At 41.6% G+C, this 23,587-nt stretch overlaps 1 protein-coding gene across 5 annotated transcripts in view; it reads left to right on the top strand.

Moving 5' to 3' along the window:
* The window catches only part of pla2g7 (phospholipase A2, group VII (platelet-activating factor acetylhydrolase, plasma)), a 161,194-nt gene that overhangs the window by 50,838 nt on the left and 86,769 nt on the right, over positions 1–23,587 (top strand). For all 5 annotated transcript variants that reach the window (XM_068022999.1, XM_068023027.1, XM_068022989.1 and 2 more), the window contains exons 3-4: positions 1,199–1,349; positions 6,803–6,896. In XM_068022999.1, coding sequence (XP_067879100.1) covers positions 1,199–1,349; positions 6,803–6,896 — 245 coding nt within the window. The remainder of the gene's footprint in view (positions 1–1,198; positions 1,350–6,802; positions 6,897–23,587) is intronic.

Genomic DNA, 23,587 nt, shown 5'->3' on the forward strand with positions numbered 1-23,587 from the left:
AATCTCCCATATGATACCTTTTTTAAAAATTGCTTTCCTAAAATTCATGAAGATTACATTCACCCTGCTGGCAGTTTAAAATGCAATAATCATTTGCTATCGATCTCGGCCAGTGTTTGCAAGCATTGTCTGAGGCACATGACTGAACATCTCCAGTGCCACAGCAAAGTTGTCATTATCATATGTGAACCTTTCATGGTGAGTGTTGGCAGGCAGTTCCAACTATAGGTGCCATTGCAGCTCAACCCAAATGTACCCTGAATCAATGTCTACAATTGGGTCACTGGATAGCAGTCAGGAATGGGAACCTTTGGCTGTCATGTCTTTCCTTTCACTTCCCTTGACCAGGCACAGTATCCAGTTTTAATGCCTCTACTGTCATACTGGCTAAATTAGCTAACTCGCCACCAGGCAGGAATCAAACCGAGGAAATTTCCATTCTGTATGGCTCAGTCCAACACCAATTATTACATTTGGGGAGACTAAGCCAACAGTTAGTTATATCCTTAAACCGGGATCAAAGAGAAACTACTGCTACATCTACAACTGCTCGAGGCCTGCACGATAAAATCAATTATGACTAAATAACCTGCAGAAACATCTTCACATATTTCATCAAACTCTTTTCTGTCTTTGCCTAAATATCCGGAATTATTATTTTTGAAGTCACAGAGTGATCAGTTAAGATTTAGAAAATGGAATAAAATCCAACTGGAAATACTGTAATGAAAGTTGAGGAGGGTAGCCCATAATTGCTTCCTTTATTAATGTCACTCTTGGTAATGGGGTTTGGTGATGCTATCTGTATTACAATGGTGTCATTTGTAAGTGGAATGTTTAATTTGGACCCATAATTCATCCCCTCCCCCACATTACAAATTCCCTAATGTTAGCCTTAAAGCTCAAGGTAGCATTAAATAGATAACAAAGAAAACAGAAGGACATGTGATCTCTAGGCCAATTTGGTAGAGAAGGTCAATCATCCATACTAAGACCTCCTAGATGCTTTGGTGTGAGAAGAAAAAGAGACTGACTTTTATTTGAGAGAACAGTTTGGATGCTGCATTATGCATTTATGGACCTGTTATAGTGCATTTTACCTGCCACTGAAAATATTTAATTTATGTTTAAGTATTTACTTTACTTTCAGACTCCATAGCTTGTATATTTTTATGCTATGTGTACTCTTTTCCAACAGGGAAGTTTTTTACGCTTGTATTACCCTTGTGAACAAGGTGGGAAGCATCAACAACCACTGTGGATTCCCAGACATGAATATTACTATGGACTTGCTGATTTTCTTAAGTACAACAGAAAACTTGTTGATCAAACATTAAACTATTTGTATGGTAAGAAATTTTCTTCTCTGCCTCTTGTTTTGATATCATTTTTTTTTTTAAAAAGTCATTCCATATAAAGCCTTACAATTGTACGGGATTTCATAATCCAACATGAAATGGGCATAGATCTAGGATAAATATATTTGTGACGGTGGTCTGGATTGACTGAAATCAGTCTTTTGTTTTCAAATGATTTTTTTCACACTACTTGAAGTTTACAACATTTAATTTATTATCAAATTGAATCAGGAAAATGACTACATTGTGTGTGAAAAATGATTGCTCAAAGCTACAAGCTATTTCACTAAAACTTGAAGCTTTTACCAACATCTAGACTTGAAAACTTAAGTTGCAGTCACCTTGGGAATACATTCTGAACGTTTAACTAATCTCTCACCATTCACAATTTAGTGGTTCAGACCGAAAGTGAAGCCAGTTTTACATAGTTTGATATAGATTTAATCCACTGTAAATGTTTAACACCGGTGAACTGAAAATACCAATAATTGAATGAATTGATAAACTGGCGCGAAAGGCGATGACAACAATAGGGAGACAAAAATGAGAAAAGTAAACAATTCCTTCAAGGAGCAGGTAAATATTACAGGGAACAACAACAACAACCACTGAGGTTTTTATATAGCACCTTCAACATAATAAAACGTTCCAACACACTTCACAGCATTATAAAGCAAAATCAGACACTGAGCCACTGAAAGCAAAATTAGGGCAGACAGCCATAAGCTTGGTCAAAGAGGTAGGTTTTAAGGAGTGTCTTCGAGGAAGAAAGCGAGGCAGAGAGGTGTAGAGAGGAAATTCCAGACCTTGGGGCCTAGGCAGCCAAAGACACAGCTATCAGTGGTAGAACAATTAAAATCAGGGATGCTGAAGAGGTCAGAATTAGATGAGTGTAGTTATCTCGGAGGGTTGTGGGGCTGGAGGAGATTGCAGAGCTAGGGAATGGCAAAGCCATGGAGATATTTGAAAATGAAGATGAGAATTTTAAAATCAAGGCGTCATTTGACCGGGAGCCAATGTAGGTCACTGAGCAGGTGATAGGGACTTGGTGTGAGTAAGCACACAGACAGCAGATTTTTGGATGACCTCAAGTTTACGAAGGGTAGAATGTGGAAGGCCAGCCAAGAATGCATTGGAATAGTCAAGCCTAATGGTAGCAAAAGCATGAATGAGGGTTTCAGCAGGAGTGGAGTTGAGCTGAGGCAGGGGCGAAGTCGAGTGATGTTGCGGAGGCGGAAATAGATGGTCTGGATGATGGAGCAGATACGTGGTTGGAAACTCATCTCGGGCTCAAATATGACACCACAGTTGCAAGCAGTTTGGTTGAGTCTCATACAGTTGCCAGGGAGGGGGATGGAGTCCATAGTTAGGGAATGAACTATGGAGTGGGGTTTGCAGACAATTGTTTGTCTTCCCAATATTGGAGGAAATTTCTGCTCATCCAGTACTGGATGACAGATGAGCAGTTTGATAATTTAGCAACAGTGGAGCAGTCGAGAGAGGTGGTGGTGAGGTTGAGCTGGGTTGCGCCAGCGTGAATGTGAAAACTAATGCTGTGCTTTCAGATAATGTCACTGAGGAGCAGCACAAAGATGACAAATGGGACGGGGCCAAGGATAGATCCTTGGTAACATAAATTTTCATTTGTCCTATAAATTCTATCTGCATATCATTGTTGTACTGCAATATAATTTTACACTATATTCAGTGGTATGTTTTCTGTGTAGTGTTTGCAGTGCTGTAATAGTTTTGGACACCATTGGAAAAATATATGCAACCTTAATAGTGATAAAATAAAGCTATTTCATCATTGTCTGATACCTTAATGTAAATATGCATTTGTTTTACTTAAGTGCTGTGAGCAGATCAGGTAGAGAGTCAACCTACTCCTTCAACAGTGCCCAATTATATAAGAAGCAAACTAGCATACCGTTATGCATCTGGGTACCTCCAGCTTGCTCACTGGCATGGACTTTTTCAACTTCTTAATGAAGCTGAACCTCTCCAGCATACACTTGTGAGATTGGTGTTGGGGAAGATGCCATCATAATTACAGCTTCTGCTTTGAAGAACTCCAGAGTATTTTCCCTTTTGGTAATTTCTTTTGTGCTGAAGTTCCCAGTTAATTTTTGTTTGCCTGTCATAGGCACCAACTAGCAGCCTGCTCCCGAGCTTATCAATGGCTGTAAGTGTTGATGTTCAAGGAACGCAAAAAGTTAGCATGCAGGTACAGCAAGCAGTTAGGAAGGCAAATGGCATGTTGACCTTTATTGAAAAAGGGATTGGAGTATAGGAATAAGGAAGTCTTACTAGAATTGTGCAGGGTTTTGGTGAGACCACATCTGGAGTACTATGTGTAGTTTTGGTCTACACATTTAAGAAAGGATATATTTGTATTGGAGGCAGTACAGCGAAGGTTCACTGAATTGTTCTCTGGGATGAGGGGGTTGCCCTCTAATGAGTGGCTGAGTAAATTGAGCCTGCATTCTCTGGAGTTTAGAAGAATGAGACGCGATCTCATTGAAACATAAGATTCTGAAGGGGCTGGATAGGGTAGACACTGAGAGATGGTTTCCGCTGGTCGAGGTATCTAAAATACGGGGGCACAGTCTCGGATAAGGAGCCGAGCATTTCGGACTGAGATGAGAAATTATTTCATTCAAAGGGTTGTAAATCTTTGGAAGTCTCTACCCCAGAAGGTTGTGGATGTTGCATCGTTGAATACATGTAAGGCTGGGATAGACAGATTTTTGGTTTTTCTTGGAATCGAGGGATATGGCGAGCAGGCAGGAAGGTGGAGTTGAAGCCTAAGAATGGTGGAGCCGGGTCGATGGGCTATATGGTCTACTCCTGCTCCTGTTTCTTGTGTTTTTGTATTATTTCAGCCAGGCCCTTGGGATCCAGATATCACATGGCGGACACATACATCCAGACCAAGCCATAAACCTCCAGCAACCAACTGGTCAATTCATCATACTTCCAAAACCAGACTTCTAGGCGGCCTGCCAGGTCCTGAACCTGATTGCAGAACAGACAGCTTACCAAGCTCTGGGTCTTGTCAGCACCCACTGGACCTTCCACAGTCACCACTAGGCCCCAAGTCTTCTGTGACCTACACCTGGCCTTGGGACTCTCCAGCCACTTTCAAGCTTGCAGTTTCTTCAGTGATCGCCAAGCCTCAATTTCCTTGACTGTTTTTGGCAATGGCATACTTTGCCATTTACTATTAGAGATTTGTAACTATATATAACACAGTTTGCATATGTAACACGTAACCATTGGATTGAAAGTTGATAAATCCCCTGGACCAGGGAGGTAACTATAGAGATACTGGATGCATTAGTGGTTATTTTTCAAAATTCTATCGATTTTGGAAGGGTTCCTGCAGACTGGGAGCAACAGAGAAAGCTGAGAAATACAGACCTGTTAGTTTGACGTCAGTAGTAGGGAAATGTTAAGATCTATTATAAAGGATGAGATAACTGGATGTTTGGAAAATAATGATATCATTGGGCAGAGTCAACATAGATTTATGAAAGGGAAATCATGTTTGACAGATCTGTTGAGAGTTTTTTGAGGACGTTACTTGTAGCATAGATAAAGGAGAACCAGTGGATTGGCATATTTTGATTTTCAGAAGGCTTTTGATAAGGTCCCACACAGGAGGTTAGTAAACAAAATTAGAACACGTGATTGGGGGTAATGTACTGCAATGGATTGAGAATTGGTTAACAGACAGAAAGCAGAGAGTAGGAATAAATGGATTATTCTCAGGTTGGCAGGCTGTTACTAGTGGGGTACTGCAAGGATCAGTGGTTGGGCCTCAGCTGTTCACAATCTATATAAATGATTTGGATTTGGGGACCAATTGTAACATTTCCAAATTTGCTGATGACACAAAACTAGGTGGGAATGTAAGTTGTGAGGAGGATGCAAGGAAGCTTCAAAGGGATTTGGACAGGTTAAGTGAATGGGAAAGAACATGGCAGATGGAATATAATGTGAGTAAGTGTGGAGAGATCCAATTTGTAGAAAAAACAGAAAGGCAGAGTACTTCTTAAATGGTGAGAGGTTGGGAAGTGTTGATGTCTAAAGAGACCTGGGTGTCCTTGTTCATGAGTCACTAAAAGCTACTATGCAGGTGCAACAAGCAATTAAGAAGGCAAATGGTATGTTTGCCTTCATTGCAAGGGGATTTGAGTACAGGAGTAAAGATGTGTTGCTGCAATTGTGTAAAGCCTTGGTGATACTGTACCTGGAGTTTTGTGTATAGTTTTGGTCTCCTTATCTCAGGAAGGATATACTTGCCATAGAGGGAGTGCAATGGAGGTTCACCAGACTAAACCCTGGGATGGTGGGATTGTCTTATGAGGAAAGATTGCAGAAACTGAGCCTGTATTCTCTAGAATTTTGAAGAATGAGAGGTGATCTCATTGAAACTTAGGAAGTTCTTACAGTGCGTGACAGGGTAGGTGTGGATAGGATGTTTTCTCTGGCTGGTGAGTCTAGAACCAGGGGACGCAGTCTCAGAATAAGGGGCAAGCCATTTAAGACTGAGATGAGGAGGAATTTTTTTACTCAGATGATGGTGAATCTGTGGAATTCTCTACCCCAGAGGGCTGTGGAAGCTCAATTATTGAGCATGTTCAAGACAGAAATCGATTGTTTTCTGGATACTAATGACATCAAGGGACATGGGGATAGTGGAGAAAAATGGTGTAGAGGTAGATAATCAGCCATGATCTGTTCGAATGGCAGAGAAGGCTTGATGGGCCGAATGGCCTACTCCTGCTGCTATTTCCTATGATCCATGCTGTACTGCTGCATTTGCCTTTTGGATGGCACCACCCCCAGAACTGAATTTTCATAAATTTTTTTTTGTTGTTGACTGCTTTACCACCTCTTGTCCCATCACCTATTTCTCAAAACCTGTTTCCATGCATCAATGAAAGATCACCTTTTCCAACTCTCCTCTTGCACTCTCCTTCCCTATTTTCATTTCAAATACCAAATGTGAGGGCCCAGTGGATTGCTTCATCTCAAACGTTGAACTCATCTGCTCTTTGTCCAAAATGATGGAACTGAATTGTTAACCTTCATGCTCAAATTTCTAATATTTGGCACTGTTGCATGAAATTCTGTGTCTGGAGCTGTTATTTATAAAAATGTACCCCGTATCACTTCTGTTATGGTACAAAAGCACTATACGTACATGCATCACCAAGTTACTAGCATTTTGTTCTTTTTGGTAAGTTTTTTAAAAATTACGTTAATTTAGTTAATATGCTGAATTAGAGCAGAGGACTTTAAAACCAAAGTTATTCCTCAAATTAAATGGTAAGTTTTTGCTTTCAGTTACATTAGACAAAACGGGGAATATTGACGAAACAGTCCAGCACCAGCTTTATCTTGGCAGTAGAGTTGAATCTTTGTTTTCTTGTCAGGGTCATACAGAGTTCCTGCCGAGTGGGATGCTCCTTTTAAATCTGATGGAAAATATCCTCTAGTTGTTTTCTCCCATGGCCTTGGAGCTTTCAGGTAAAATTATTGCATTATAAGATCATTAACAATCATACCATTTCTTCCTCAGACCTTCATCCATTCATCAGTAGAGAGCAAAATAATTCTGTATGCACAGCAATTATAACCTGTAATTTCACACCCCAAACTACGTGTAATATTAGTATCAAAATATTTATTCACTAGTTCACTTTCACCAACATCATGAAAAAGAAGTTATCCTGTCTGGCGCTTTTGAAATTATTTTGTGTGTTTTAAAAAGTTCATAATTTTTATAACTTTTTAACTTTAACCCTTACTAATTTTGTTTGCTTTGCCTTTGTTATCACATATTGTAAGTCTTGCATCACTAAAATATTTGTCACATCTTCCTCTTAGGACCATTTTTCCCCCAAGGTATAAAAGTTTACTGAACTACAGTATATTTCACAACTCGCTACAAGCAGTGTTGAACAAAATTCACTAATGTATAATTTTGTTTATATGTACTGTGGGAAAATTGTTCATAGGGAACCTTCCTGATTTACTCAATTTCAGGACAACTGGCACAAAACATGTTTGCTCAAATTTAATTTATCGACAGGATTAAAAACTTGTATTTAGAAAATTTTTCAGATTTATTTTATAGCCATCTATAGCCATGGGCGGCACAGTGGCGCAGTGGTTAGCACCGCAGCATCACGGCTCCAGCGACCCGGGTTCAATTCTGGGCGGAGTTTGCAAGTTCTCCCTGTGTCTGCGTGGGTTTTCGCCGGGTACTCCGGTTTCCTCCCACCGCCAAAGACTTGCAGGTGATAGGTAAATTGGCCATTGTAAATTGCCCCTAGTGTAGGTAGGTGGTAGGGAATATGGGATTACTGTAGGGTAAGTATAAATGGGTGGTTCTTGGTCGGCACAGACTCGGTGGGCCGAAGGGCCTGTTTCAGTGCTGTATCAATAAATAAATAAATAAATCTAGTTACATACATGCTGCAAAAATTACATTTGTAACATAACATGAGGGGAAAAAAATTGAATATTTGTGAAAAAATATTGTTCCATCTTTTGTTTCACTCCAGCACTTAGTACTTGCAAAACCATTGGTGTGGCATGACCCTGGCACCAGGGAGACAACACACCATCCTGGAGTCATTATGGAATAGTTTGCCCCTTGACATACCATGCACAATGCCACAAAAGGCCCACTAGCATAATTTAGTATTCATTAAAGCAACATTCTTTGCATAGGAATGTATAAAACCATCTAGACATTCCAGTGATTATTAAAGAACTAAGTTTGTTGGTAAAATCTTTTATTGCCGATGTTCCGAATCTCATTCCTCTCATGCTAGTGCCCCAGATAATACTCCCTTTAGTTGAAATAATAGCTGGCAATGGCAAAACCAGTCAGTTTACAATATACAAACATTCATCATGCTGCTAAGTTTAGCCAGTGCTTGTGTAATCTAAGTCTGGCAGCAATTAAACATTTTGTTTGTTCCAACCTCCTACACTTGAGATTTTATTGTACATATTGCTTCACAACCTGGGCATGTTGTAATTGTTCCTATATAAGGGTAGGAAATGGGAGAAGAGTGGAATATTTTACATCACCGTTCTACAGATTCTCATTGTCTGCTGCTGAACCAGGCATGTTTACATTAGTCACACCCCTGCGATTGGCTGATGTGGGTGGCAGTTTACTCTAATCTTGCCGTCCAGTAAAAACAACTTCTGTCTCCAGTAGTTTGTTGTTACTGCAGAACCATACATCTTCCTTGCTGTGATAGTCATCTGTGTTGCAGTCCATTGAGGGAATGGCCATACTGTAACATGAACTTAACATGGAAAACAATGATCAAGCAGATGAGCTGAGTATCGTGTTATTCTGTGCTACCGCAGAGAGTTTAAAATTGACAGATCAGAACAAGTCAATTTTTTTTCACAAACATTAACCAGTTGCTAGTCATTTACCAGGAAGTTTTTTCAAGTGGTAAAAAACCATAGCCATTTGTCAAAAGGGAGGAGGTTAGACTGTCACTATGAAAAAGCAGAATTTTGCAGGAGGTCATGCGAAAAGGAAAGATAAGATACCACAGGAAATAAATTTCAGAATAAAAACACGATGGCAGAGGCTGAAAAAAGCTTAGAGTAAGTTACATAATTAAATGGTTTTGCCTGAACACCTAATTACCATCTTTGCTGTCTGCAGTGCATTATGGGTATAGCCTGGCAGGATGAAATTACAAATGTGGCATTCCTGTCAAAGGTGGTGCTCCCAAGTGTGTTGGCATTAATCAAACCGAGGTGGCTTTGGTGGATTGGACACATCCACAGGATGGAAGATGGCTGCATGCCAAAGGACCTTCTGTATGGTGATGTAGCTGGGGCCAGACAACTGGTGGGGGGGCCCAAAGCTGCGCTTCAAGAATGTTTGCAAGCATGGCATGAAGGCCCTAAATGTTGACTATCACACCTGGTAGGGAAATGGCAACACATCCTGGTGTGCACAACCATAACGACCAGTTGCTACAGTAGCTTGACAACAGGTGCTAATGTCAAAAACAACTCCCCAGCGCGTCACTTGGCAGCTTCACGTGCAGCACTTGTGGCAGAATCTGCCCCTCAAGGATTGGCCTTCATAGCCATCAGCAAAGGTGCACCGAGTGGACACCCCACCTAAATGGATTGTTTGCTGTGTGTCCATCATCTTTTAATAGATGGAAGGATACCACCTGAATACTAGAGCCATTAGGAATAAATTGACAACACCTTGAAGGTGTGCAGTCCAGTCCATGGCACCAATGGGCAAGGGACTATACGGGAGGGAGCAACAAAGTGCAGAAATGCAGTTGTTATAGGTGATCCCATAATCAGGGGGACCCATTGTAACTGTTGTCATGAGTCCCACATGGTGTGTTGTCTCCCTTGTGCCAGGGTAATAAACATCACTGAGAAGGTGCAGGATATTCTGTCAGAGGGAAGGGAGTGAGCCAGAAGTTGTGGTGCATGCTGGTACCAACAACATAACAAGGGAAGGTATTTAGGTCCTGCAGTCAGATTTCAGGAGCTAGGGAGGAAGTTAAAGAGTAGGACTTCGAGGGTTTTAATCTCTGGATTACTCCCACTGCCACATGCTTGTGAGAGTAGAAATAGGAAGATTGGGAGGATCAATGTGTGGCTTGAAACATGGCGCAGGAGGGCGGGCTTCAGATTCTTGGGACATTGGGACCAGCTCTGGGGAAGGAGGCACCTATTCAAAAGGGACAGGTGGCACCTCAACAGGACTTGACCAATGTCCTCGCGGGGAGGTTCACTAGTGTGGTTGGGGTAGGGTTTAAACTAAATTAGCAGGGGGATAGGCGCCAGCATATAGAAGTAAAAAAGAGGAATCAGGTGAGAGTTTTATACAGAGTGCACAGAATACTGGGAGAGATAGATGGCACTACAGTAGGGAATTGTAAGTCATTAGGTGGGGGCAGAGTAAGGGAGGAAGTAATAAAGTCTAAACAGGGTTACATGCATGTATGTGAATGCACGGAGTGTAATTAATAAGATTGGTGAGTTACAGGCGCAATAACAGAGACGTGGCTAAAAGAAGGGCAGGACTGGTTATTAAATATTCCTGGATACAAGGTGTTCAGGAAAGAAAGAAAAGGGGGAAGGAGTGGCAGTATTGATTAAGGAGAGTATTACAGTGCTTGAAAGGATATCCCAGAGGGTTCAAGGACTGAATCTATTTGGCTAGAGCTAAGGAACAAAAAAGGTGCAATTACATTTCTCGTTGTAGTCCATAGACCACCAACTCGTGGAAAGGATGTAGAGGAACAAATTTGCAAGGAAATTACTGACAGTGCAAGAATTATAGAGTAGTTATAATGGACTTCAATTATACAAATATAGACTGGGATAGTAGTAGTGTAAAGGTTAGAGAGGGGCAAGAGTTCCTAGAGTGTGTTCAGGAAAATTTTCTACAGCAATATGTTTCTAGTCCAATGAGAAAGGAGGCACTGCTGAACCTGGTTCTTGGGAATGAGGTACGCCAAGTGGATCAAGTGTCAGTAGGAGTACATTTAGGGGACAGTGATCATTGTATCATAAGGCTATTGGAAAGGACAAAGAACAATCCAGAGTAAGAATGGATCTGGGCTGAATAAATTGGAGCCAAATGTTGGCAGGAGAAACAGTAACTGAACAATGAACTACCTTCAAAGGACAGAGTGTTCAGGCACAGTCAAGGTATATTCCCTCGAAGGGGAAAGGTAGGGCAAACAAATCCACAAGTCAGGGGTGTGCTGGAATATGCTCCACTTGCCTGGATGGGTGCAGCTCCAACAACACTCGAGAAGCTCGACACCATCCAGGACAAAGCAGCCCACTTGATTGGTACCCCATTTACAAACATTCACTCCCTCCACCACCGACGCACAGTGGCAGCAGTGTATAACCATCTACAAGACGCACTGCAGCCATGCACCAAGGCTCATTAGACAGAAGCTTTCAAACCTGCAACCTCTACTACCTAGAAGGACAAGGGCAGCAGATGGATGGGAACACCACCATCTGTAAGTTCCCCTCTAAGCCACACACCATCCTGACTTGGAACTATGTCGCTGTTCCTTCACTGTCGCTGGGTTAAAATCCTGGAACTCCCTTCCTAACGGCACTGTAGGTGTACCTACCCCAAATGGACTACAGCAGTTCAAAAAGGCAGCTCACTACCACCTTCTCGAGGGCGGTTAGGGCTGGGCAATAAATGCTGGCCTGGCCAGTGATGCTCTCTTACCATGAACGAATAAAATAAAAGCTCCCTGGATTACAAAAGAGTTAGAGATGAAGAAGAAAAAGTGTGCTTATGACAGATGTCAGGTAGATAATACAATTGTTACACCAATGTGTTTTGTTGAATGATTTTCTTTGGTACAGTGACTGGAGATCTGAATTTATAAATTTTTAAAATACATTTTTAAAAAGACAAGCTGCCGGCAAAGTCATCTTTTCAGCTTAAGAACACAAGAAATAGGAGCAGAGGTAGACCATATGACCCATTGAGCTTGCTCTGCCATTCATGGCTGATCTTGGGCTTCAATTGGGCGGCACAGTGGCGCAGTGGTTAGCACCGCAGCCTCACAGCTCCAGCGACCCAGGTTCAATTCTGGGTTCTGCCTGTGTGGAGTTTGCAAGTTCTCCCTGTGTGTGCGTGGGTTTTCGTCGGGTACTCCGGTTTCCTCCCACCACCAAAAGACTTGCAGGTTGATAGGTAATTTGGTCATTATAAATTGCCCCTAGTATAGGTAGGTGCTAGGGGAATAGAGGGACAGGTGGGGATGTGGTAGGAATATGGGTTTAGTGTAGGAATTAGTATAAATGGGTGGTTGATGGTCGGCACAGACTCGGTGGGCCGAAGGGCCTGTTTCAGTGCTGTATCTCAAAATAAAAATAAATAAATTCCACTTTCCTGCCTGCTCCCCATATCCCTTGAGACCAAAAATCTATCTATCCCAGCCTTAAATGTATTCAATGATTGAGCCTCCACAACCCTCTGGGATAGAGAATTCCAAAGATTCACAACCCTTTGAGTGATGTAATTTCTCCTCATTTCAGTCCTGAATGATCGGCCCCTTATCCTGAGACTGTGCCCCCACGTTCTAGATTCCCTGACCAGCGGAAACAATCTCTCAGCTTCTACCCTATCAAGCCCTTTCAGAATCTTGTATGTCTCAATTAGATTGCCTCACAGTCATCTAAACTGCAGCAAATATAAGCCCAATTTACTCAGTCTCTCATCATAGGACAACCCCCTCGGCCCAGGCACCAATTTAATAAATCTTTGTTGCACTGCCTTCGGTGCAAGTATATCCTTTCTTAAATGTGGAGACCAAACCTACACACAGTATTCCAGCTGTGGTCTGACCAAAGCCCTGTACAATTTTATTAAAACGTCTTTGTTCCTGTACTCCAATCCTCTTGCAATAAAGGCCAACATTCCATTTGCCTTCCTAATAGCCTGCTGCACCTGCATGTTAACTTTGTGCGTTCCTGGTACAAGTACCCCCAAGTCTCTCTAAACATCACTTACCAGTTTCACACCTTTTTAAAAAAAAAAAATTAATTCTGCTTTTCAATTTTTACGACCAAAGCGAACAACTTCACACTTCCCTACATTATACTCCATTTGCCATCTTGTTGTCCACTCATTTAACCTGTCTATATCTCTTTGCAGCCTCTTTGCCATCCCCGCAGCTTGCCTTTCCAATCAGCTTTGTATCATCAGCAAACTTGGGTACATTACTCTCTGTCTCTTCATCCAACTCATTAATATAGAGTGTAAATAGTTGAGGCCCTAGCAATGATCTTTGCGGCATCCCACTATTCACCGCCTGCCAACTTGAAAATGGCCCAGTTTATGCCCACTGTCTGCTTCCTGTTCATTAATCAATCCTCTATCTGCGTTAATATATTACCCCCAACACTGTGAGCCCTTATCCTGCCTATTAATCTTTTATGTGGCACCTTATTGAATGTCTTTTGGAAATCCAGGTATACTACATCTCCTGGTTCCCCTTTATCTACCCTACTAGTTACATCCTCAAAAAACTCTAACAATTATGTCAAACAGGATCTCACTTTAGTAAAACTGTGCTGACTTGTTCTAATCACACTATGCTTTTCCAAGTACAATGTTAAGACTTCTTTAATAATAGTTTCCAGCATCTTCCCAATGACTGATATTAGACTAACTGGCCTGCAGTTCCCTGTTTTCTCTCTACCTCCTTTCTTGAAAATCAGTGTAACATTTGCCAATTTCCAATCTGATGGAACCATTCCTGAATCTAAGGAATCTGGAAAATCATAGCCAGCACATCCACTCTGCAGCTATTTCTTTTAGAACCCGAGGGTGTAGGCCATCTGGTCCCGGCAACTTGTCAGATTTTAGTCCCTCAAGTTTTCCAATACTTTTCTTTGTTGATATCAATTTCCTCACTCTTTTTAGCCCCTAGGTTACTGCCTATTTCGGGTATGGAACTTGTGTCTTCTACTGTGAAGGTAGACACAAAATATTTGTTCAATGCCTCTTCCGTTTCCTCATTCCCCAAGATGATTTCTCCTGTCTCTGTCTCTAAGGGACCAATGACTACTTTAGCTACTCTCTTCCTTTTTATGTATTTCTAAAAGCTCTTATGATCTGTTTTTATATTGCTGGCTAGTTTACTCTCATTCTATTTTTTTCCCCCCTTTTTATCAACGTTTTGGTGGCCCTTTGGTTTCAAAAACACTCCCAATCCTCAGATTTGCTATTTTTTGCAACATTGTAAGCCTCTTCTTTTAGCCTAAAGCTCTCCTTAACTTCCTGAGTGAGCCACGAATAGGTCTTTCTTGATTAATTTTTGGTTTTGAGCGAAATGTAGTTTTGTTGAACCCTTTGAATTGTTTACTTAAATGTTCCCCACTGTTCATTTACTGCCATACCTTCCAGTCTATTTACCCAATTAAGCTTAGCCAGTTCTCCCTTCATATCTTCGTAATTGGCTTTGTTTAAGGTTAAAATTCTTGTTTGTGATTGAAATGTGTCACTTTCAAACTTAACATGAAGTTCAGTGGTATTATGATCACTATCACCCAGTGGATCTTTTACTACAACATTGCTAATTAACCCTGTTTCATTACACTATACGAGATCTAAGAATTGATGATTTAAGATGATCTAGTTTGCGAAACTGTATCCTACATTGCAAAAGATTGTGAGGAGAGAGACAAAATGTCTGTTCAGTCCCCTGCAAGAGAAAGCTAGCTAGAAATATAAAGATAGATAATAAGATTTTCTATAGATATTTTAAAAAGAAAAGTCGAAGTGAGCATTGGTCCTATAGAAAGTGAGTCTGGGGAATTAATAATGGATAATAAGGAAATGGCAGATGAATTGAACAGATATTTTGCATTGGTCTTCGCTATTGAGGATACAAGTAACATCCCAGTATTAGCTGTAAGTCAGGAAATGGAAGGGAGAAGAAAATTACAATCACCAGGGAAGTGGTACTGAACAAATTGTTGAAGCTGTGGGCAGACAAGTCCCTGGGTCCTGATGGAATTTATCCTAGTGTGTTTTTAAAAAAAAAAGTGGCTAGTGAGATAGTTCAGTGCGTTAGTTTTAATTTTCCAAAATTCCCCAGATTCGGGGAAGGTTCGTTTGATTGGAAAATAACAAATGTAACTCCTTTATTCAAAAAGGGAGGGAGACAGAAAGCAGGAAACTACAGGCCAGTTAGCTTCACATCTGTCTTAGGGAAAATGTTAAAAGCTATTATTAAAGATGTTATAGCAAGGCACTTAGAAAAATTCAAGGTAATCAGGCAGAGTCAACATAGTTTTGTGAAAGGGAAATCATGTTTAACCAATTTATTGGCGTTCTTTGAGGGAGTTACATGTGCTGTGAATGAAGGGGAACCGGTGGATGTATTGTACTTAGATTTCCAGAAGGCATTTGATAAGGTGCCACATCAAAGGTTATTGCAGAAAATAAAAGCTCATGGTGTAGGGGGTAACATATTGGCATGGATAGAAGATTGGCTGACTAACGGGAAACAGAGTAGGCATAGATTGGTCTTTTTCTGGTTGGCAAGATATAATGAGTGGTGTGCCACAGGGATCTGTGCTGGGGCCTCAACTTTTTACAATTTATATAAATGACTTAGATGAAGGGACCGAAGGTATGGCTGCTAAATTTGCTGATGACACAAAGATAGGTAGGAAAGTAAGTTGTGAAGAGGACGTAAGACTACAAAGGGGTATAGACAGGTTAAGATTGGGCAAAGACCTGGTAAATGGAGTATAATGTGGGAAAATGTGACATTGTCCATTTTGGCAGGAAGAATAAAAAAGAAGCATATTATCTAAATGGTGAGAGATTGCAGAGTGTGTCTAGGGGTCTTTTACTGTCTTCACCTGGTCTTATTGTAACAGGGTTTAATTTTTTAAACACTGTTTTGAGCTCCCCCTTGGTGAATCCTTGTTCACCGCTTTCCAATTATTAGGCAAAGAAATGAGCACAACCAGGTTTTCTTAGGTTTAAAGAAAAGTGAAATTTATTAAATCTTAAACTCTGATTCGGTTAACGCCTACGGATATGCGACAGACACATGCTAGCATGCACACACGATACACACCTGCAAGTAGGGACAGAAAAGAGCAGAAGAATAATAGAGAGGTTTGAGGCAGTCTCTGAAGGGGTTTTCTTGTTACTGTTTCTGTGTTTCCAGCTCGCCGTAGAGTCCTTGATTGTAGATAGCTCTTACTTTTCGTTGGGGCCCAGTATTCTTCTTAAACCTTGTTCACAGAGACTTTTCTCTCTTCAAGTTCACGTGTCTTCAATGTTTCTTCTGTTCCATGAGAAAGAGATGGGAGCAAACGGGAGAGAGGTGTTCTCAGTCCAGGAGCAGACAGCTTTTTGAGTTTCTTTCTCTCAGCAAATTCAAATTCAAAAAACTTCAACTGTCAGTCATGTGACTAAAACTAGTCTGACCACTTCTGTGCATTGGGGAAGCAAGGACTGGGTCCCTTGTTCCAACACTGTCTGCTAGCATGCAAATGTCTTTCCAGTCAGGGGCTTGGCAATTCCTTGTGATGGGCCCTCTTTTCTTTCCAGCCACAGTTTTAAGTTTTAATGTTCATGTGGCGAAATAATGTGTGCCTTAGTCTTGGGAGGTGGGGGCCTGCATGACGGTTTGTATGCAGGTACAGCATGTAATGCGGAAAGCTAATGGAATGTTATCGTTTATCGCAAGGGGAATTGAATACAAATGTAAGGAGGTTATGCTTCAGCTGTACAGGGCATTGGTGAGACTACATCTGGAGTAGTGTGTACAGTACTGGTCTCCTTATTTAAGGAAGGATGTAAATGCATTGGAGGCAGTACAGAGAAGGTTTACTGGACCGATACCTGGAATGGGGGGGCTGTCTTACGAGGAAAGATTGGACAGGCTAGGCTTGTATCCGCTGGAATTTAGAAAAGTAAGAGGCGACTTGATTGAAACATATAAGATCCTGAGGGGTCTTGACAGGGTGGATGTGGAAAGGATGTTTCCACTTGTGGGGGAATCTAGAAGTAGGGGTCACTGTTTAAAAATAAGGGGTCGCCCATTTAAGACAGAAATGAGAAATTTTTTTCTCAGAGGCTCGTGAGTCTTTGGAATTCTCTTCCTCGAAAGGCAGTGGAAGCAGAGTCTTTGAATATTTTTAAGGCAGAGGTAGATAGATTCTTGATAAGCAAGGGGGTGAAAGGTTATCTGAGGTAGTTGGAAATATGGAGTAGTCTCTCTGTCTCTCCATCTCTCCATTCCAGCTTGAAAGCTTTCAAATTCTGCTTTTTGACTGACCACCACTCCGGCTACAATCAGAAACTCCATTGGAGGAAATTATCCACATCGCTATCTCCAAGATACTCACCAAAACAGTCATCTACCTCTTCAAACTAAAAGCTGCAGGACCACTGAATTCAGCTCGAAGCCAGCCGAATCACCAAACTCCACAGACAATATACTTTTTTAATGGCGTCTACGTCAACCAATCTAGTATTCTGTAATGAGAGTTAATTAATCTTGTTGTAAAAGAACCTTTTAAGGATACATGACCAAAATATGATAGGATTTTGCATTATGTTTGAAAGTGAGGTAGTTCAATCTGAAGGCAGTTTGTTTGGAAATTATGAAGGATGAGGGGTAAATTGGCTGAGGTGGATTAGGAAAATACATTAAAAGGTATGACAGTACATAGGCAATGGATAGTCTTTAAAGAATTATTACATAGTTTACAACAACTATACATTCCTTCAAGGCACAAAAACCCCAAAAGAAAAGGCAGTCAAACATGGCTAACAGAGGAGATTAGGATTGTATAAGATTAAAAGAAAAGGTTTTTAAAGTTGTGAGAAAATGTGGTAAACCAGAGGATTGGGAGGATTTTAGAATACAGCAAAGGAAGACAAAGAAACTGATAAAGGGAGAATAGAATATGAAAGTAAACTAGCAAAAAAAAAAACACAGCTTGTAAAAGCTTCTATAAGTAGGTAAAAAGGAAATGTTTGGCTAAGACAAGTGTGGGTCCATTACAGCCAGAGTCAAGAGAATTTATAATGGGGAGTGGAGAAATGGCAGAGAAGCTTAGTGATTACTTTGTGTCTGTCTTCACTGTCATTCTGGGCCCCCACCTGCCAAGAATAAGGCATATTAATGTCACCAAACATTACATTTCAAATTGTTGCTTGGCAGAAGAGAAGGCCTGTTGCAAGGGCTGCCAGACACTTAACTGAAAAACATTTGCATACTAATAGACAGTGCTAGTGGAGACAAAAGGACCATTCCCAGACACATTCAACCCACAGTGGATTTTGATCACCAGACATTGAAGGTGTAAGGAAGAGCATTCCAGAGACTGTTAAGGTGGTACAATCCACAAAAGCCAAGACTGGTTAAACCAGCTGGTCATGACTAACTGGCTGGTGCAGGGTTTTTTGAACACGTCCAAGAGTTTTTGTACTAAAGAAAGACTGTTTCTGCTGAAGTGAGAAGACCTCTCCTGTCTGCTCCCATCTATTCCTCACAAGCCCCTGGACCTACTGAGGTCATATGAACTTCAAGAGAGAAAAGTCTCCTACATTGAACAAGGTTTAAGAAGATAGCTGTGCCCCAACGAAAAGCAGGACCTACCTACAATCAAGGACTCTACAGCGAGCTCAAAGAACAGTAACCAAAACCATCTTCAGATATTGCCTCAAACTTTTCCACTTTATTTCTTCTCTTTTCTGTCTCTGCCTGCATGTGTGTATTGCGTATGCATGCTTGTGTGGGCACGTCGTGTGTCTGTACGCATTAACTGAATTAGAGTTTAAGTTTAATAAAGTTCAACATTTTTTTTCTTTAAACCTAAGAAAACCCTGTTTGGCTAGTTTTCTTGGTAGTTAGTGAACAAGGATTCACTAAAAGGGAAACTAAACAAAAATGGCGTGTTTAAAATTAAACCCTGTTACGGTAAGACCCGATGAAGACTGAGAGGGGACCCTAGATCCCTTTCTCATCTGGTCGTAACAGAAATATGGGGGCTACTGTCCTGGATTTTACCCACAGACAAACAAGAGAAAGTGGAAGTGGGAAGCCAAATTGTTCGCAATCAAAAAGAGCGAGATTTCAATACAGATTTTCTTGTGGTTCTGTGTGATTGAATACTAACATGTCTGCAACTGAATCTAGTAGCTCCCCAAACTTGGGATAAGTTTAAAAGCACTATCTATGGAGAAGCTGAGAAAAATGGCTGAGCAGTGTGGGATCGCTATGTGGCAAGGCTAGGAAGTCTGAACTCCTAAGGCTAGTGGCCAACCATTTTTCCCTTGAACCTGAAGAAGCAGAAACAGGGTTAGAAGTAGACTCCGACAGGATATTGCTAGCAAAGATACAGTTGGAGCGAAGGAAACTTGAATTGGAAGAAAGGGAAAGAGGGAGACAGAGAAAGAGCCTTCCAGAAGGAATGTGAAGACAAAGAGAGGCAGGCGAGAGAGAGAACCTTCCAGAAAGAATATGAAGAAAGAGTGCTGAAGCAGCTTGAGTTAATTAGGGGGCAACAAAGTAATCCCAGTGTAAGCATGGCCAATATGGAGGGGCGTAATTCAGTGCTGGGTACAGAATTGTTAAAACTAGCTCAACTAATTCCAAAATTCAATGAGAAAGATGTGGAAGTGTTTTTTTGTGTCCTTTGAGAAACTGGCAAGTCTGCTAAAATGGCCAACTGCGACCTGGCCTCTTTTATTACAAAACAAGCTAACCGGAAAAGCCCATGAGGTTTATTCTCTGTTGCCAGATGAGAGTTCATCAAATTATGAACTGACGAAAAGTGCTAACCTCACGGCATATGAATTAGTACCCGAAGCCTATCGTCAAAAGTTTAGAACCCTCAAAAAGCAAGCCAATCAAACTTATCTGGAGTTTGAAAGAAGTAAGCAGCTGGCTTTTGACCAGTGGCTGAGGGGTCTTAAAGTACAGCTTAGCTATGAGAATCTCAGAGAAGTAATTCTGTTGGAGGAATTTAAACACACTCTCCCACTCTCCATAAAGATCCATGTAGAGGAGCAGCGGGGTCAGAGAGCCCGGCAAGCAGCCGTTCTGGCTGATGAGTTTGCTTTAATTTATAAGTCAGTTTTCCAGGGGAGAACCTTTCCTAGTCGCCGCCACAAATCTGAAGAGGGCAAAAGGTGGGGAGGTGATGGGAGCCCAAGCAGTCCTGAGAGAGCAAGAAAAGCAGGAGTCACAGGGGGCCCTCCTCCAGCAGAAAAGGAAGGTGCTGTGCGCAGGAGTGAGACCCGGAGACCTGTGTGCTTCCATTGTAATAAGGCAGGTCATCTAAAAGTTGACTACTGGTAAACTAAAGGGAAACATGTAGGGTTAATCAGGGCACATCCGCTCAGTGAAGAAGGGACCCTGATGGAAAGCACAGCAGAACAAGCTGTGGCTTTGTCTGCAGTAAGAGTGAGACCCAGGAGGCTTACTACTACAGGTACAGGAAAATTTAGTAGGATTCCTGAAGGCTATCAGGGTTTTGTGTTTGAAGAGAAAATAACCCCATACCCCTCAAGTGGGACAAGCAAACCCATAGTAATTCTCAGGGACACAGGGGCCACTAGATCCGTTTTACTGGGAAAAGGCCTGACCTTTCCTGCAGATTGTGCAGTGAACACCAAAATGGTGGTGAATGGTATTGGAGGGCAGCGTATGCCTGTACCTGTACACCGGTTTCACCTGGAGTGCAACCTAGTTTCGGGACCGGTGACCATAGGGATTATCCCTAGTTTGCCTGTGGATAGGGTTGACTTGCTTCTAGGTAATGATCTAGCGGGGGTGAAGGTGGTAGCTGCCCCAGTAGTGAAAGAAAGACCGCAGGAGGTCAGAGAGACAGGGCAGTGGCAGGAGACGTTCCCCTGCTGTTTCCCTGAATATATAATGAATCAGGCCATGATCAAACCAGCTCCCCCGGAGGAGGCTGAATTGGCACTGCAGGCAGATGACCATGAGGTCTGTCTATTTGAGACTTTCATTGGAAAGTTGGAAGACCCAGGGAATGAATGAAATACATTTTCCCCAGCTTAGGGTCAGCGAGCTGACCCAGTATTGCAAGAGTTAACACAGGCTGCCCAGTCTGAAAGTGAATGACAGAGAGAGAAAGAGTCGCATGCTTTTTCCTGTATCTTATATTTTCACTCTGGACCCTTTTTCACGAAATGCGCTTTTCTCAAATCGCATTTCATTCCGCTGGATGTGGAGGTGTCATGCTGGGCTCCCACCTGCCAAGCATGAGGCATATTAATTTTGCCATATGAACATTAAGTTTCAAATTGTTGCTGGGAAGAAGAGAAGGCCTGCTACAAGGGCCGCCAGACACTTAGCTGAAAAACATTTGTGTGCTAACAGACAGTGCTTGTGGGGACAAAAGGACCATTCCCCGACACATTCAACCCGCAATGGATTTTGATCGCCAGACACTGAAGGTGTAAGGAAGAGAATTCCAGACACTGCTGAGGTGATACAATCCACAAAAGCCAGGACTGGTTAAGCCAGCTGGTCACATGACTAACTGGCTGGTGCAGGGTTTTTTGAACATGCCCAAGAGTTTTCATACTAAAGAAAGATGTTTGCTCCTGGATTGAGAAGACCTCTCCTGTCTGCTCCCATCTTTTTCTCACAAGCCTCTGGACCCACTAAGGATACAAGAACTTTGAGAGAAAAGTCTCCTACATCGAACAAGGTTTAAGAAGAATACTGGGCCCCAACAAAAAACAAGACCTACCTACAATCAAGGACTTTATAGCGAGCTCAAAGAACAGTAACCAAAACCATTTTCAGATATTGCCTCAACCTTTTCCACCTTATATCTTCTCTTTTCTGTCTCTGTCTGCATGTGTGTATCGCATATGCATGCTAGCGTGGGCATGTCGCGCATCCGTAGGCGTTAACCGAATTAGAGTTTAAGTTTAATAAAATTCAACCTTTTTTTCTTTAAACCTGCGAAAAACTGTTTGGCTAGATTCTTTGCCTTAGAATTGGAAGTTTATGAACAAGGATTCACTAAAGGTGGAGTTAAAGAAAACTGTGTGTTTAAAATTAAACCCTGTGAAGGCTGAGGGGGAACTCTTGACCCCTTTCTCATCTGGTCTTAACATCACTGAGGAAGTTAAAAGTAATCTCCCAGAATTAGAGATCCAAGGGAACTAGGGAGAATGAGAAATTGAAGGAAATTAGTAAGAAGGTTGTATTGGAGAAATTAATGGAGCTGAAGGTTGATAAGTCCCTGGGATTTGATATTCTACATCCCAGAGTGTTGAAGGATGGAGCTATGGAAATAGTGGATGGATTGGTGATCATCTTCCAAAATTCTACAGATTCTGGAATGGTTCCTGCAGATTGGAAGGCAGCGAATGTCACATTATTTAAGAAGGGAGGGAGAGAGAAAACAGGGAACTACAGATCTGTTAGCCTTACATCAGTAGTACGTAAAATGTTGGAATCTATTCTAAAGGATGTGATAAATAGACATTTGGATAATAATCTGATTGGGCATAGTCAACATGGATTTATGAATGGGAAATCATGTTTGACGAACCTGTTGGGAGTTTTTTGAGGATGTTATTAACAGAATTGATAAAGGGGAGTTGGTGGACCCAGTGTACTTGGATTTTCAGAAGGCTTTTGATAGTCCCCCACAGGAGGTTGTTTTGCAAAATTAAAGTACATGGGATAAGAGATAATATACAGGCATGGATTAAGAATTGGCTAACAGGCAGAAAACACAGTAGGAATAAATGGGTCATTCTCGCGTTGGCAGGCTGTGACTAGTGGGGTACCACAAGGATCAATACTTGGGCCTCAGCTGTTCACAATATATATCAATGATTTGGATGTGGGGACCAAGTGTAATATTTCCAAGTTCACAGATGACACAAAACTAGGTGGGAATGTGTGTTGAGGAAGATGCAAAAAGGCTTCAAAGGGATTTGGACAAACTCAGTGAGTGGGCAAGAACATGGCAGATGGAATATAATGTGGAAAAATGTGAGGTTATCCACTTTGATAGGAACAGATGTGCAGAGTATTTCTTAAATGGTAAGAGATTAGAAAGTGTAGACGTACAAAGGGACCTGGGTGTTATTGTCAATAGGTCATTGAAAGCTAACATGCAGGTGCAGCAAGCAATTAAGAAGGCTAATGGTGTGTTAGCCTTTATCGTAAGAGGATTTGAGTACAGGAGTAGTGAAGTCTTGCTTCAGTTGTATAGAACCTTGGTTACACTGCACCTGGAGTACTGTGTGCAGTTTTGGTCCCCTTACCTTAGGAAGGATATTATTGCCATAGAGGGAGTGCAATGAAGGTCTATCAGACTTGTTCCCAGGATAGCGGGACTGTCCTATGAAGAGAGATTGGGGAAATTGGGTCTTTATTCTCTGGAGTTTTGAAGAATGAGAGGTGATCTCATTGAAACCTACAAAATACTTAAAGGGATAGACGGGGTAGATGCAGCTAAGATGGTTCTCCTGGTTGGGGAGTCTAGAACCAGGGGACAATTTCAAAATAAGGGGGAAGTCACTTAGGACAGCGATGAGGAGAAATTTCTTTACTCAGAGCGTTGTGAATCTTTGGAATTCTCTACCCCAGAGGGTTGTGGAAACTCAGTCATTGAGTATGTTTAAAGCAGAG

This window comes from Heterodontus francisci, chromosome 3 (assembly GCF_036365525.1).
Source record: "Heterodontus francisci isolate sHetFra1 chromosome 3, sHetFra1.hap1, whole genome shotgun sequence".
Lineage (NCBI taxonomy): Eukaryota > Metazoa > Chordata > Chondrichthyes > Heterodontiformes > Heterodontidae > Heterodontus > Heterodontus francisci.